General features: G+C 38.1%; 1 protein-coding gene across 2 annotated transcripts in view; it reads right to left on the reverse strand.

Moving 5' to 3' along the window:
* Positions 1-14,326, reverse strand: part of DMXL2 (Dmx like 2) — a 188,962-nt gene that overhangs the window by 37,995 nt on the left and 136,641 nt on the right. For both annotated transcript variants that reach the window (XM_024128767.3, XM_024128766.3), the window contains exons 20-23: positions 12,234-12,403; positions 7,035-7,132; positions 6,437-6,602; positions 4,839-5,103 (exon numbers count right to left, since the gene is read on the reverse strand). In XM_024128767.3, coding sequence (XP_023984535.1) covers positions 4,839-5,103; positions 6,437-6,602; positions 7,035-7,132; positions 12,234-12,403 — 699 coding nt within the window. The remainder of the gene's footprint in view (positions 1-4,838; positions 5,104-6,436; positions 6,603-7,034; positions 7,133-12,233; positions 12,404-14,326) is intronic.

A 14,326-nucleotide genomic window follows, 5' to 3' on the forward strand; every position in this document is an offset into this window, starting at 1 on the left:
TGCGCAGTTGGTGGGAATGTAAATTGATACAGCCACTATGGAGAACAGTATGGAGGTTCATTAAAAAACTACAAATAGAACTACCATATGACCCAGCAATCCCACTACTGGGCATATACCCTGAGAAAACCATAATTCAAAAAGAGTCATGTACCAAAATGTTCACTGCAGCTCTATTTACAATAGGCAGGACATGCAAGCAACCTAAGTGTCCATCGACAATTGAATGGATAAAGAAGATGTGGCACATATATACAACGGAATATTACTCAGCCATAAAAAGAAATGAAATTGAGTTATTTGTAGTGAGGTGGATGGACCTAGAGTCTGTCATATAGAGTAAAGTCAGAAAGAGAAAAACAAATACCATATGCTAACACATATATATGGAATCTAAAAAAAAATGGTTATGAAGAACCCAGGGGCAGGACACGAATAAAGACGCAGACATAGAGAATGGACTTGAGGATATGGGGAGGGGGAAGGGGAAGCTGGGACAAAGTGCGAGAGTGGCATGGACTTATATACACGCTATCAAATGTAAAATAGAGAGCTAGTGGGAAGCAGCTGCATAGCACAGGGAGATCAGCAGGTTGCTTTGTGACCACCTAAAGGGGTGGGATAGGGAGGGTGGGAGGGAGATGCAAGAGGGAGGGGATATAGGGATATATGTATATGTATAGGTGATTCACTTTGTTATAAAGCAGAAACTAACACACCATTGTAAAGCAATTATACTCCAGTAAAGATGTTAAAAAAAAAAGAAATGCAAAAAAAAAAAACTTAAATTCTTCTCAGTTACCATGTTGTTATGAAAATATCTACATCATTATTCTGAAACTATTATATGTATATAAAACAGCAAGGAACTGTGTTAATGTCATAAGAATCCAAGCTTTTCATTATAAGACACAAATTTGAAATCTCAGAAGAAAGAACCCTATACTCTATATCTGAATTAGAAATGTGATACTTGTGAACACATGTATCTCGGGTGGTGGGGTATGGGGCGGTGGAATTTCCTAGCTTCATTCACTGAAATAGCCTAGAAACAATGACCAAACCACTAGCAGTGAGGATCCCTGTGCCCAGGCTGTGGTCTCTAAATGTTACTCCCAACTAAAAGGAACCAGGATTCTTTGGAGGAATGGCCATTTCCAGGTCTTGGGCAGGAGATGCATAAGATAAGTCTGAAACATCTTGCCATAAACTATCAAAGAATAATGTCAAAGGTATTCAAGAACTTAAAGAGGCTCCGATTGGTTAAAGATGAGATAATCTGAGCATCCATACTAATAACCTGCAATGGATTAAAACACAAATCTATCTAAATCTATGAGTTCAAAATAACCTTAAAAGGGCTTCCCTGGTGGCACAGCGGTTAAGAATCTGCCTGCCAATGCAGGGGACACGGGTTCGAGCCCTGGTCTGGGAAGATCCCACACACCACGGAGCAACTAAGCCCGCGAGCCACAACTACTGAAGCCCGTGCGCCTAGAGCCCATGCTCCGCAACAGAAGAAGCCACCGCAATGAGTAGCCTGCACACTGCAATTAAAGAGTAGACCCTGCTCGCCGCAACCAGAGAAAGCCTGCACACAGCAACAAAGACCCAACACAGCCAAAAATAAATAAATATATTTTTCCAAAAAAACCTTAAAAAGTAAAAGCTAATTAATTGCTCACCTTTGTAGGATGCTAGAGAACCAAGCTATTATTTTGAAAATTGGTAAATAAAAAGAGGAAGAGTCAAACATTTATGTTCCCTTTACTATGCATACTACTGGAACTCAGAGTAATCAAACCATTGCCAAGGGAGATTGTACTCTAAGAAGCATTCCAGCTCATAAAGGAAAAATAAAACGATGTATTTAGAATATTATCAGTTTATAAACACTAATGAAATAAGGGATGTGGACAGCAGTCATTGATAGCTGTTAATTCCACAAAAAGCAAAATAAGCTAACATTATGAGTTCCCTGGTGGAAGTACTCCACCCAACTATGAAATATTTCTGCCAAAAAATCTGATAAAAGCCTCTAAAATCTTAATTACCAATTTACAGGAAATACAGAGAACATGGGGGGGGAAAGCATTAAGTGAAACATCAGGAACACAACCAGAAAAATCCAATACTCAAGAAACTACAGGACAAACAATCCGACTTCTTTAACAAATAAACTGGGGGAGGGGGTAACTAAATATGGATCAAAACAGACATAAGAGGCACCTCAGCCAATCACCATGTATAGGCATCATTTGGATCTTGATTCAAACAAATCAACTGTATATGATTTTATGATATGAGAGAACCAGGGAAATTTGAACACTGAGTATTTAATTACTAATAAAATTGTTATGTGTTATAACAACGACATGTGTTATTGTTTTTTAGAGTCCTCATTTTTTAGAGATGCATGTTGCAATTTTCACAGATGAAATGATCTGTTGAGTTTGCTTCAAAATGAATCTATACAGTATTGAGAATGGGAGAGTGTGGAAAGGATGGGAATATATATATGACCCGAGGTTGGTTATGAGTTGATAACGACTGAAACTGGATGACAGAGTCACAGACTTTCATTATATCATTCACTCTTTTACGTATACATAAAAATTTCCCCAATAACAACCTTTTAAAACTTAACCTGGAAAACATTAAGAAATAAACAGAATCTTCCTTCTGTAAAAATGTGTACATTTTATTAAAATTACCTGGGTAGCTCAGATATTTATTTTTCTTCTAAAGGTTTTATTTCCTTTCCTTTAAAAAAATTTAAAAATATTTACAGTAGTCCCTCCTTATCTGCAGTTTTGCTTTCCATGGATTCAGTTACCTGAGGTCAACTGAGGTCCAAAAATATTAAATGGAAAATTTCAGAAATAAACAATTCATAAGTTTTAAATTGTGAGTGGTTCTGAGTAGCATGACAAAAATCTCGCTCCATCCTGTCCAGAGTATTCCACCCATTAGTCATTTAGTAGCCACCTGGATTATCAGATCCACTGTCACGGCACCACAGTGCTTGTGTTCAAGTCACCCTCATTTTATAATACTTAATAACAGCCCCACGTGCAAGAGTAGTGATGCTGGCAGTTCATCTATGCCAAAGAGAAGCCGTAAGTGCCTCCTTTAAGTGAAAATTTGAAAGTTCTCTATTTAATAAGGAAAGTAAAAAATTTGTAAGCTGAGGGTACTAAGATCTATGGTCAGAATGAATCTTCTGTCCATGAAATTGTGAAGCAGGAAAAAGAAATTCATGCTAGCTTTTCTGCCACACCTCAAACTGCAAAAGTTATGGGCAGGGCTTCCCTGGTGGCGCAGTGGTGGAGAGTCCGCTTGCCGAAGCAGGGGACACGGGTTCGTGCCCCGGTCCGGGAGGATCCCGCGTGCCGCGGAGCGGCTGGGCCCGTGAGCCACAACTACTGAGCCTGCGCGTCTGGAGCCTGCGCTCCGCAACGGGAGAGGCCACAGCAGTTGAGAGGCCCGCGTACCACAAAAAAAAAAAAAAAAAAGTTATGGGCACAGTGCATGGTAAGTGCTTCGTTAAGATGGAAAAGGCAATAAATTTGTATGATAAGATTCTGAGTGAGAGAAACCACACCTTTCATTACAGTATATTGTTATAATTGTTCTATTTTATTTTATTATTAGTCACCGTTGTTAATCCCTTACTGTGCCTAATTTATAAATTAAACTTTATCATATATATATTAAAAAAACATAGTTTATATAGGATTTGGTACTATCCACAATTTCAGTCATCCACTGGGAGTCTTGGAACATAATCCCTGTGGATAAGGGGGGACTACTGTATTAAAATATTATATTTCTTTTTTGTAAAGAAGAAAGTAAAAATTGAGCCTGAATCTCTTTATTCATGTAAGCTCTTTTAGTGTTTAAAAATAATATGTAATAAAAATAGAAGGCTAGAAAATTATAACTATGGAAAGTACAAAATGAAACGTAAAAGCTTGTATCTCCCCACTCCTATTCCCAAAAGATAACCAGTGCCAGTAGTTTCTTGTGATTTGTTCCAAAAAACAAAAAATGGAGAGGGAGTGGGAACCAAACACAGTATGTGTGTGCACACACGTGTGTATATATACAATATATATATATAAAGTGCAACAAGAACCATATTGTTCTATATCTTACTTTTTCACTTAATAATACAGCACATATTAACACATCACTCTACCCCATTTTTAATAGCACACTGTTTCTATAGTATGGATATATTATAATTTATATAACTATTCTATTGATGAATACTTAAAATGTTCCATTTTTTAAATTATTGCAAACAATGCTGCTAGATACCTTCCAAATGCTTTTAAAAATCTAAATTATTTGGGATAACTAAGAGTAAAGAAAGTTTGCCACACAAAAATAAAGGTTTTGTAGGCCCATACACTAAACCAATATGTGTAACAGCCAAAATTTACACTTTTTTAGAAAACTGGCTATTATGATACATGGAAAGAGCTGTGTAATGTGGAAACATTCTGTATGCTTCAGTCTAATATATATGAAATTAGAATAGTATGGTAATCTTATATGCCTTGATATATAGCTATGAGAGTAAAAAATGTGTGTGAAGTCTTCTTTTACTACTCAAATTATGATAAAATGCTAGATTCAATTATAGATAGTAAGTGACTAAACCTTTAGCTGAACAAGAAATTTTGATACTAATTTCTCAAAGTTGAAAAGTAAATCTGGTAATGATCGGTTGTGTGGGGGTGTGTGTGTGTGTGTGTATTACCTAAGTAAACATCAGTTCAGAAACTGTCTTCTTTTAAAAAAGAAAAAGAGAAATCCACAAAATGTTCTACCTTGATGTTCATCATCCTCCTTCGGTGTTTGTTCCAATAACGTGTCCAAGGCTCGGGCATAATCTTTCATTACCCAGTACGCAAGACTACGTAAGAAAGGATCAGGATGTAATCTTTTGCAATCTAATCCTGAGGCATCCTTTTGGCAACCCAAAATCTTCTGATTTAGGATGGATAGATAGGTGGATGAAGTCTCAAAATCAGATTCATATAAACGGGCAATTACCATGGCTAGCTGGATATCTTCCATTTTTTCAAGACATACCTACAAATTTAAATATTAAGAAATACTTATTTAATGATAATTATTTAGAGATATGAAATATCCAACTGATATCCTGAAATTATCCACTATTTATATTCTCACAGTGGAGAGAAGAGGTCCAGAGGTTGAGACAGTGAAGGGTAGTTAAATACCTGCTTGAAAGGAGATTAAGGAATAGCAGGAAGATTAAGAAACTAGAACTGAGTAGCTTCCAGCCTAGAAAGATCATTTATAAAAAATGCATAAAACGAAGCATATCAACACCATCTCAGACTTAGATCAATTCAGATAACATTCATCTTTAAATTAAATACCACTTATGACATCTGAATTTATATATATCAGTTCCTCTTAATTTCCAAGTATATTTCCATATAAACATAATTATTACTATTTTAAAAGAATCTTCTACTTACATAGCAAATAACTTAAGAAATAAAGCCATATACTCTATTCTTACTCTCTCTGAGTTTATATTCTAAAGTAGCTACTCATCTGAGAATCTGAGGTCATTCAGGCAATATGAGCATCTCTCACTCAATCAACATTTCTCTTCTTTGTCTGAGTATCTTCTAGGCTAAGCTTCCCATTTCAAAATTATAAATATTTGTTACTTTAAAAAATCATACATCTGAGATAATTCTGAAAATATGACTCATTCTAAACATAAAGTACTTTCACTTTGTTGGCTATTTCCTATTTTTTCTATGATGTATTATTTCCAATTATGTTTTTCCTTCACCTGTTTGGATTATTCATTATAATAACAGGTATCCTAAAAGGAATATCTCATAAACAACAGAAATATTTGTAATTACTCTCTTAATCAGCTACCAAGATTGTGTATCAAAAAATACGAAGTTTTACCTCTTCCCATTCACCTTCCAATATCTAAGACTACATTTCAAAACAGTATAAATTGCAATCTCAGTTCCTTATCTATGAATTTCATTTAGAAGAAAAAGAACTTAAAATATCTGCATGTCTACACAAAGTAAGGAGATTGTGACCTATACATACTTAAATAGTTCAGAATCACAAGATGGTCAGGAAAAAGATATTCATAAACCATTTTTTCCATACACTTGTACTTGAAATACATATACTTATCTTGAAATGCAATATTCTCTATTAAAATTTTTCATTTATGTTTCTACATGTATTTATTTATAATTCCATTATCATTGTGCTACTATTTAAGTTAGTAATCTCTGTAGTTATTCTCTACCCTCTATCCTTACAAACATATGACCAAACAGTACAGTCTCCTCCATGATCTTCCCAGGTTTTCAAGCTCTTACAGGTATTTCACAGCATGTTTTCTTAGTTATACCTCAATGGCATCTTTCAATGAACCAGCTAACAAGAAAAAAGCAGCAGATTGTTCAAAGCGTTGTTTTCCAAGTAAAGAGAAAGCATTTTTCAAAGCGGCTTTACGCCATCTATCTTCATTAAAGTTGTGGCTGAAAAATGTTGTCATTTTTTCATCATGCTGTGACCTGGGAACCAGAGCACAAACATCAGTGGTTAAACCAAATTTAAAATAGTTTTAATCCTTTACAGAATATATGAAAATAGAAAATGAAAACCTCAAACATCCATCTAAAAGAAGAACAATAACAACTTTAGTGGTAGGTATTTGTTATTAAGCTTCTCTTCATTTCTTCTAATAAGGAGAAAACTTATGTATACATGAATAGGAAGCAAGTGCACTCTTTACTTTCCAAAGTGCTTTTATCAACTTATTTTTAACAATATCCCACTCTTCAGGTTAAGTTCAAATGATATTCTGCCTATTTGTTTGGCAGATAAAGGAATCAAGGCACAAAAAAGGAAACTGATTTATCTAAGTACTTTCAAAAGCATTATGTTTCTGAGTCACAGCACAATCTTCATTCCATTAAACCATATTAAGTGTTAAGGAAATTTACCTAAATAGACCCCACACTACTGCTTTCTTCTTCATTGAAAGGTAGAATAATGCAGCATCCAAGGCATCATTGTTCCTTTGAAAAGAAGCTTTGGCAACCTAAACAGTCAATAAAAAATTATACTGAATTAACTAGTTGATAAACAAATTACAACAATTAATGCTTCCCTACTACTTCCATGGCTGACAGAAACTATGCAGATGGGAAGAGCTGACTCTATTCCACAATCACCAGTAGCTTATAATACATGCTCCTAGAAACAACCCTTTGTATACCAGTAATTACAATAAAAGTAATAACAGCAACTAGTATTTACTGACTACTTACCATGTACTAGACACCTTTCACTTATCTTACTGAATCACCACGATCCAAGAGGTACTATTATTATCCCCATTTTACACATGAGGTGACTGAGACACAAAGAGGTTAACTGAATTGCCTAAGGTCACACAGTAAGTAAGGGGTGTAAAAGGGATTAGAACCCATGTAGTAATAAAACTGTCTAACATAGGACACAATAAAGAATGCAGAATATTTGATAGGTGAGACCTTTTCTTTTTTTTTTTTCTGGCTGTGCTGCACAGCTTGCAGGAAGTTAGTTCCCCAACCAGGGATCGAACCTGGGCCCCCAGCAGTGGAAGCACAGAGTCCTAACCATGGACCGCCAGGGAATTCCCAGTGAGACCTTTTCTTGAAAATTAGACATATTAAATTTCTTGATGTTTTGTAAAAGTTAAAATGCTGACTTCTATGGTACGTATATGTGATTTCACAATTTAAAGCTCTCTCAACTGATACAGACAACTGTAAACAAATATCAATTATATTCACGCACATGCATACACACACACTTTTAAAAATACAGACAAAAATAAATGTTTTAGTTTTTTTCTTTAAACGTAATTTTCCAGTATTTTTCTTTTTTAAAAAAAATTATTTATTTATTTATTTATTTTTGGCTGTGTTGGGTCTTTGTTTCTGTGCGAGGGCTTTCTCTAGTTGCGGCAAGCAGGGGCCACTCTTCATTGCAGTGCGCGGGCCTTTCACTGTCGCGGCCTCTCTTACTGTGGGGCACAGGCTCCAGACGCGCAGGCTCAGTAATTGTGGCTCACAGGCCTAGTTGCTCCGCGGCATGTGGGATCTTCCCAGACCAGGGCTCGAACCCGTGTCTCCTGCATTGGCAGGCAGATTCTTAACCACTGCGCCACCAGGGAAGCCCTCCAGTATTTTTCAATCAAATTCTGACAGTTCTGAAGGACTGACACATTCTTTCTGGTGTGTAATTAAAATACAGGTGATTGAAGCTCCATTATTTTGAAGGGCTTTCAAATTTCAGTTCTTAGAAATTCCATGAGAAAAAGTCTTAATGAATACATAATTCCCCTTATACCATAACTGATAACCTCCTTTGAGCCATATGACCGAAGTTGCTGACTTTATAAAGAACCAATCAACTCAATGTAAGTTTAAAAATGATTAAGCCAGTAACATTGCTGTACATAATCGTATGGTTTTGAATACAGTACCATACAGACCACATATTTCTCAAAGATACTGATATAACCTCTGCAAATAACTAAGTTGAGAGGCATAACGATAAAAAACAATGGATGTTTTATTAATGAACACTGACTGATGGTAGAGCAGGAAGCTAGCAAGGCATGGTAAAGAGGGGGAAAGACACCTAAAATCACATCACAAAAATGCTTTTATTCCTCTTCCCCTTTTTCAGTATTTTCTCTGCCTTCAATCATTTAACTTAGTACTTCAATGTTTAATAATTATTACAAGAATTTTTATTCATCTTCAGCTAATGAGTTTTGGGACTGGCCAAAAAGTTCCTTTGGCTTTTAAGTAAAAATAAAATACACATTTTTCATTTTCACCAAGAACTTTATTGAACAACGTATTCAGCGTTTTGTTCCACTACCTTCTGCCAGTTTTCAAGCAACTTCATAATTCCACCTTCCCAAAACTTTTTATCTTTTTGAGCAAAGAACTGTTCCAGGTGCCTTTTACAGTCTTCCAGGGAATGGAAATTTTTTCCATTAAGAGAACTTTGTAAAGACCAAAATACATGGAAACCCGAAGGTGCAATGTCTGATGAATACAGCAGATGAATCAGAACTTCCCAGCCAAGCTGTAACAGTTTTTGCCGGGTCATCAAGGAAACATGTGGTCTTATGTTATCCTGATGGAAGATTATGTGTTTTCGGTTGACTAATTCCAGATGCTTTTTGTCAAGTGCTGCTTTCAGTTGCTCTAATGGGAGCAGTATTTGTTGGGATTCATCGTTTGGTTTTCCAGAAGGAGCTCATCATAGAGGACTCCCTTCCAATCCCACCATATACATCACCTTCCTTGGATGAAGACCGCCTTTGGTGTGGTTGGTGGTGGTTCATTTCGCTTGCCCCATGATCTCTTCCATTCCACATTATTGTACAGTATCCACTTTTCATTACCCATCACAATTTGTTGTAGAAACGGAACGTTTTTGGTACCTTTCAGTAGAGAATCGCATGAGGAAATACGGTCAGGAAGGTTTTTTTTGCTTAACTTAGCAGAACCCAAACATCAAAGCGATTAACATAACCAAGCTGGTGCAAATGATTTTCAACGCTTGATTTGGACATTTTGAGTATGCCGGCTATCTCCGGCGTGGTATAACGTTGACTGTTTTCAGTTAATGTCTCGATTTGATCCCTATCAACTTCAACTGGTCTACCCGACGGTGGAGCATCATCCAGCTTCTCAAGAAATCTCCAGCACAAAACTTCACAAACCACTTTTGACATGTTTGATCAGTCACTGCGCCTTCTCCATACACTGCACAAATCTTTTGTGTTTCAGTTGTGTTTTTACCTTTCTTGAAATAATAAAGCATAATATGCCGAAAGTGTTGCTTTTTTCCTTTTATCTTCAATATTAAAATGGCTACACAAAAATTCACCAATTTTGATAAGCTTTTTTTAAAATGCGTGCTGATATGACAGCTGTCACAATACAATCTAAAAATTTGTTTCGAATGAAGTTGAAGACAACTAAGTGCTACTAGAGCCATCCTATAGAAAAAAACGAATGAACCTTTTGGCCAACCCAATATAACATATATTTCAAGGGCAAAAATTTTACATATCCTTTTGATTTAATTTTAAGAGATAAATTACTTGTGGAAATAAATCATATGTATATATCAGAAATACTCAATTATAATGACACAACACACTGATGACAAGAAACTGAAGAGACTTTGTAGGCAACATCTGAACATTTCAGATAAAATATGTCCTCCTCTTTTTCCATTGCTTTGGGATATGAAAAAAATTTAATGGGGACTTCCTGGTGGTCCTTGGTGCTTTCACTGCCGAAGGCAAAGGTTCAATTCCTGGTCTGGGAACTAACTTAAGATCCCACAAGCCGTGTGGCGTGGCCAAAAAAAAAAAAAAAAATTAACGTAGATATTGTGTAATTTATATGCTATAACAATTAATTTCCCTGTACATCAGAAACTACATCTCTTGGTTGGTCTGAGAACAAATTCCTTCTTACATCTGCCCATTCTGAGAAGAGAAATACTTATACCTTATTGGCAGCCTTACATGTAGCAGGAAAATGACACTTTTACACTTACATTTCAAACTGTGATGTGAGGACCATGAACACCAGAATCACAGGATGCTAATTCAGATGAAGATGCCACAGCCCTACCACCTCCAACCTACTAAATGAAGACTTCTGAGAGTGGAAGTGAGGGATGTGTGTTTCAAACAAGTTTGCCAGGTGATTCTTCAAACACTAAAATTTAGAAACTACTACTGTAGAGGAATAAATTCCTCTTGGGAGAAATGAATTCATACTCCACAAATGTAGTATCATTAATTGTACTTCTGAGAATTTCAATGGACTCCTAAAAGTAAACAAAACAATGACAATTCCACTCTCCTAATCACAACAGAGTAGAAAGGGCACAGACTAAATCTAACACTTTTAAATGATGGGAGTTTGGGCTGGTTACCCAACCTCTCTGAGTCGTAGTTCTATCAGGTGGAAAATCGAGATGGTAACATGCAGCTGACGAGAAGATTATATGAAATAATTTATGAAAAGCAACTAGAACCAAACCTGGTACACAAAAGATGCTCAATAACGGTTAGTTTCTGCAACACTGAAAGAATTTTCAGCTTCTACTTAAAAAATTTTAACAATTTTTTTTTCTACTAGAAAACTGATTCCAAAAACCCATTTTAAAATTTATAGTATGAGGGGACTTCCCTGTTGACGCAGTGGTTAAGAATCCACCTGCCACTGCAGGGGACACAGGTTCAATCCCTTGTCCAGGAAAATCTCACATGCTGCAGAGCAACTAAGCCCATGTGCCACAACTACTGAGCCCACATGCCACAACTACTGAAGCCCTAGCACCTAGAGCCCATGCTCTGCAACAAGAGAAGCCGCTGCAATGAGAAGCCCGCGCACCGCAACAAAGAGTAGCCCTTGCTTGCCGCAGCTGGAGAAAGCCCGCACACAGCAACAAAGACCCAACACAGGAAAAAAACTTAATTAAATAAGTTAAAAAAAGAAATTTATAGTATGTGTCATTTGCTGCCATAGATATGTTCTTCGAGTGCACACAAATCAAAATTTTTTGAACGGTATTTTAAATGTGCACAGGAAGTTTGGTATTTATTAACCTAGCCATGCAGAGAATCTTTTACATAAAAAGATTGATTTGGGACTTCCCTGGCGGTCCAGAGGTTAAGACTCCACGCTTCTGTGCTTCTACTGCAGGGTGTGCAGGTTCCATCCTGGTTGGGGAATTATGATCCCGCAAGCCATGCAGTGCAGCATGCATGCATAAATAAATGAATGAATAAATAGAACTTTTTTTTCTATGTAATGTACGTAACTGACATACAGTTTGTATTTTCTTAAACTAGGACGCACCTCAACTGATAGCAGAAAATATTTCTGTTCCATAAAAATTATATACTTAGTATATATGGCAAAAGACAATTGATATACTGTTTGGACATTTTATAAAGGGCAAGTTTTAGTTTTAAAGATCCAAAAATTTTTATTTAAGAAGTTCTCAAGATCTCAAGATGTACATACTAATCCCTCACCACAGGTTTTCTGGAAGATAATATCTTGCTTTAGGAAAAGACTTAACTTCAAAATCCAATGAAGTAAAGTTACCTTTTCAATGCATCTTCGAAGAGTGTTAATATTCCTGACCCACCAACCTATTCCCATAGCTCTTAACTCAGACCACTGAGGGTCCCCTCTCTGAATTGCCGGAATCATATTAATCAGCTCTTCCTCAGCCTCAGAATGAAAAGCCCAGGCAAAATGGCAAGTAGACACACCTAAATTAGAAATACAAAATAATAAGTTTCAGAACTATATCAAAACAAAAAACAAAACCAATTTTTTACATCATCATGTATTTATTCATTCTGGAAAGAATTTTCAAGCTGAAAAAAAGTATCAAAAGATTTCATCATTCAGGATTTTATAGTATAAGCTTCCACAAACAACATCACTGACAGGATACACAAAATCAAAATCTTTCTGAAACGTAATCGCTGCAAGAATAGAGACACTGGGACTGGAGAGAAGATGGCGGAAGAGTAAGATGCAGAGATCACCTTCCTCCCCACAGATACATCAGAAATACATCTACACGTGGAACTGCTCCTATAGAACACCCACTGCACTGGCAGAAGACCTCAGACCTTCCAAAAGGCAAGAAACTCCGCACGTACCTGGGTAGGGCAAAAGAAAAAAGAAAAAAACAGAGACAAAAGAATAGGGACGGGACCTGCACCAGTGGGAGGGAGCTGTGAAGGAGGAAAGGTTTCCACACACTAGAAGCCCCTTCGCGGGCGGAGACTGCAGGTGGCAGAGGGGTGAAGCTTCGGAGCCACGGAGGAGAGCACAGTAACAGGGTGCGGAGGGCAAAGCGGAGATTCCCGCACAGAGGATCGGCGCCGACCAGCACTCAACAGCCCGAGAGGCTTGTCTGCTCACCGGCCAGGGCGGGCGGGGGCTGGGAGCTGAGAGCTGAGGCTCGGGCTTCGGTCGGATCCCAGGTAGAGGACTGGGGTTGGCTGCGTGAACACAGCCTGAAGGGGTTAGTGCGCCACGGCTAGCTGGGAGGGAGTCCGGGAGAAGTCTGGACCTGCCGAAGAGGCAAGAGACTTTTTCTTCCCTCTTTGCTTCCTGGTGCGCGAGGAGAGCGGATTAAGCGCCGCTTAAAGGAGCTCCAGAGACAGGCGCGGAGCTGCCGAAGAGACAAGAGACTTTTTCTTGCCTATTTGTTTCCTGGTGCGCGAGGAGAGGGGATTAAGAGCACCGCTTAAAGGAGCTCCAGAAACGGGCTCGAGCCGCAGCTATCAGCGTGGACACCAGAGACGGGCATGAGACGCTAAGGCTGCTGCTGCAGCCACCAAGAAGCCTGTGTGCAAGCACAGGTCACTCTCCAGACCTTCCCTCCTGGGAGCCTGTGCAGCCCGCCACTGCCAGGGTCCCGTGATCCAGGGACAACTTCCCCGGGAGAATGCACAGCGCGCCTCAGGCTGGTGCAAGGTCACACCGGCCTCTGCACTGCAGGCTCGCCCCGCATCCGTACCCCTCCCTCCCCCCGGCCTGAGTTAGCCAGAGCCCCCGAATCAGCTGCTCCTTTAACCCCATACGGTCTGAGCGAAGAGCAGACACCCTCGGGCGACCTACACACAGAGGCGGGGCCAAATCCAAAGCTGAACCCCTGGAGCTGGGCGAACAAAGAAGAGAAAGGGAAATCTCTCCCAGCAGCCTCAGGAGCAGCGAATTAAAGCTCCACAATCAACTTGATGTACCCTGCTTCTGTAGAATACCTGAATAGACAACGAATCATCCCAAATTGAGGAGGTGGACTTTGGGAGCAAGACATATTATTTTTTTCGCCTTTTTCTCTTTTTGTGTGTATGTGTATGCTTCTGTGTGAGATTTTGTCTGTATAGCTTTGCTTTCACCATTTGTCCTAGGGTTCTGACCGTCCCGTTTTTGTTTTTTTTTTTTACTTTTTAAAATTTTTCTTCTTAATAATTATTTTTTATTTTAATAATTTTATTTTATTTTATCCTACTTTGTTTTATCCTCTTTCTTTCTCTCTCTCTCTCTTTCTTTCTTTCTTCCTTCCTTCCTATTTTTTCTCCCTTTTATTCTAAGCCGTGTGGATTAAAGGCTCGTGGTGCTCCAGCCAGGCGTCAGGGCTGTGTCTCTGAGGTGGGAGAACCAACTTCAGGACA

The sequence above is a fragment of the Physeter macrocephalus genome, chromosome 11 (assembly GCF_002837175.3).
Source record: "Physeter macrocephalus isolate SW-GA chromosome 11, ASM283717v5, whole genome shotgun sequence".
Classification (NCBI taxonomy): Eukaryota; Metazoa; Chordata; class Mammalia; order Artiodactyla; family Physeteridae; genus Physeter; species Physeter macrocephalus.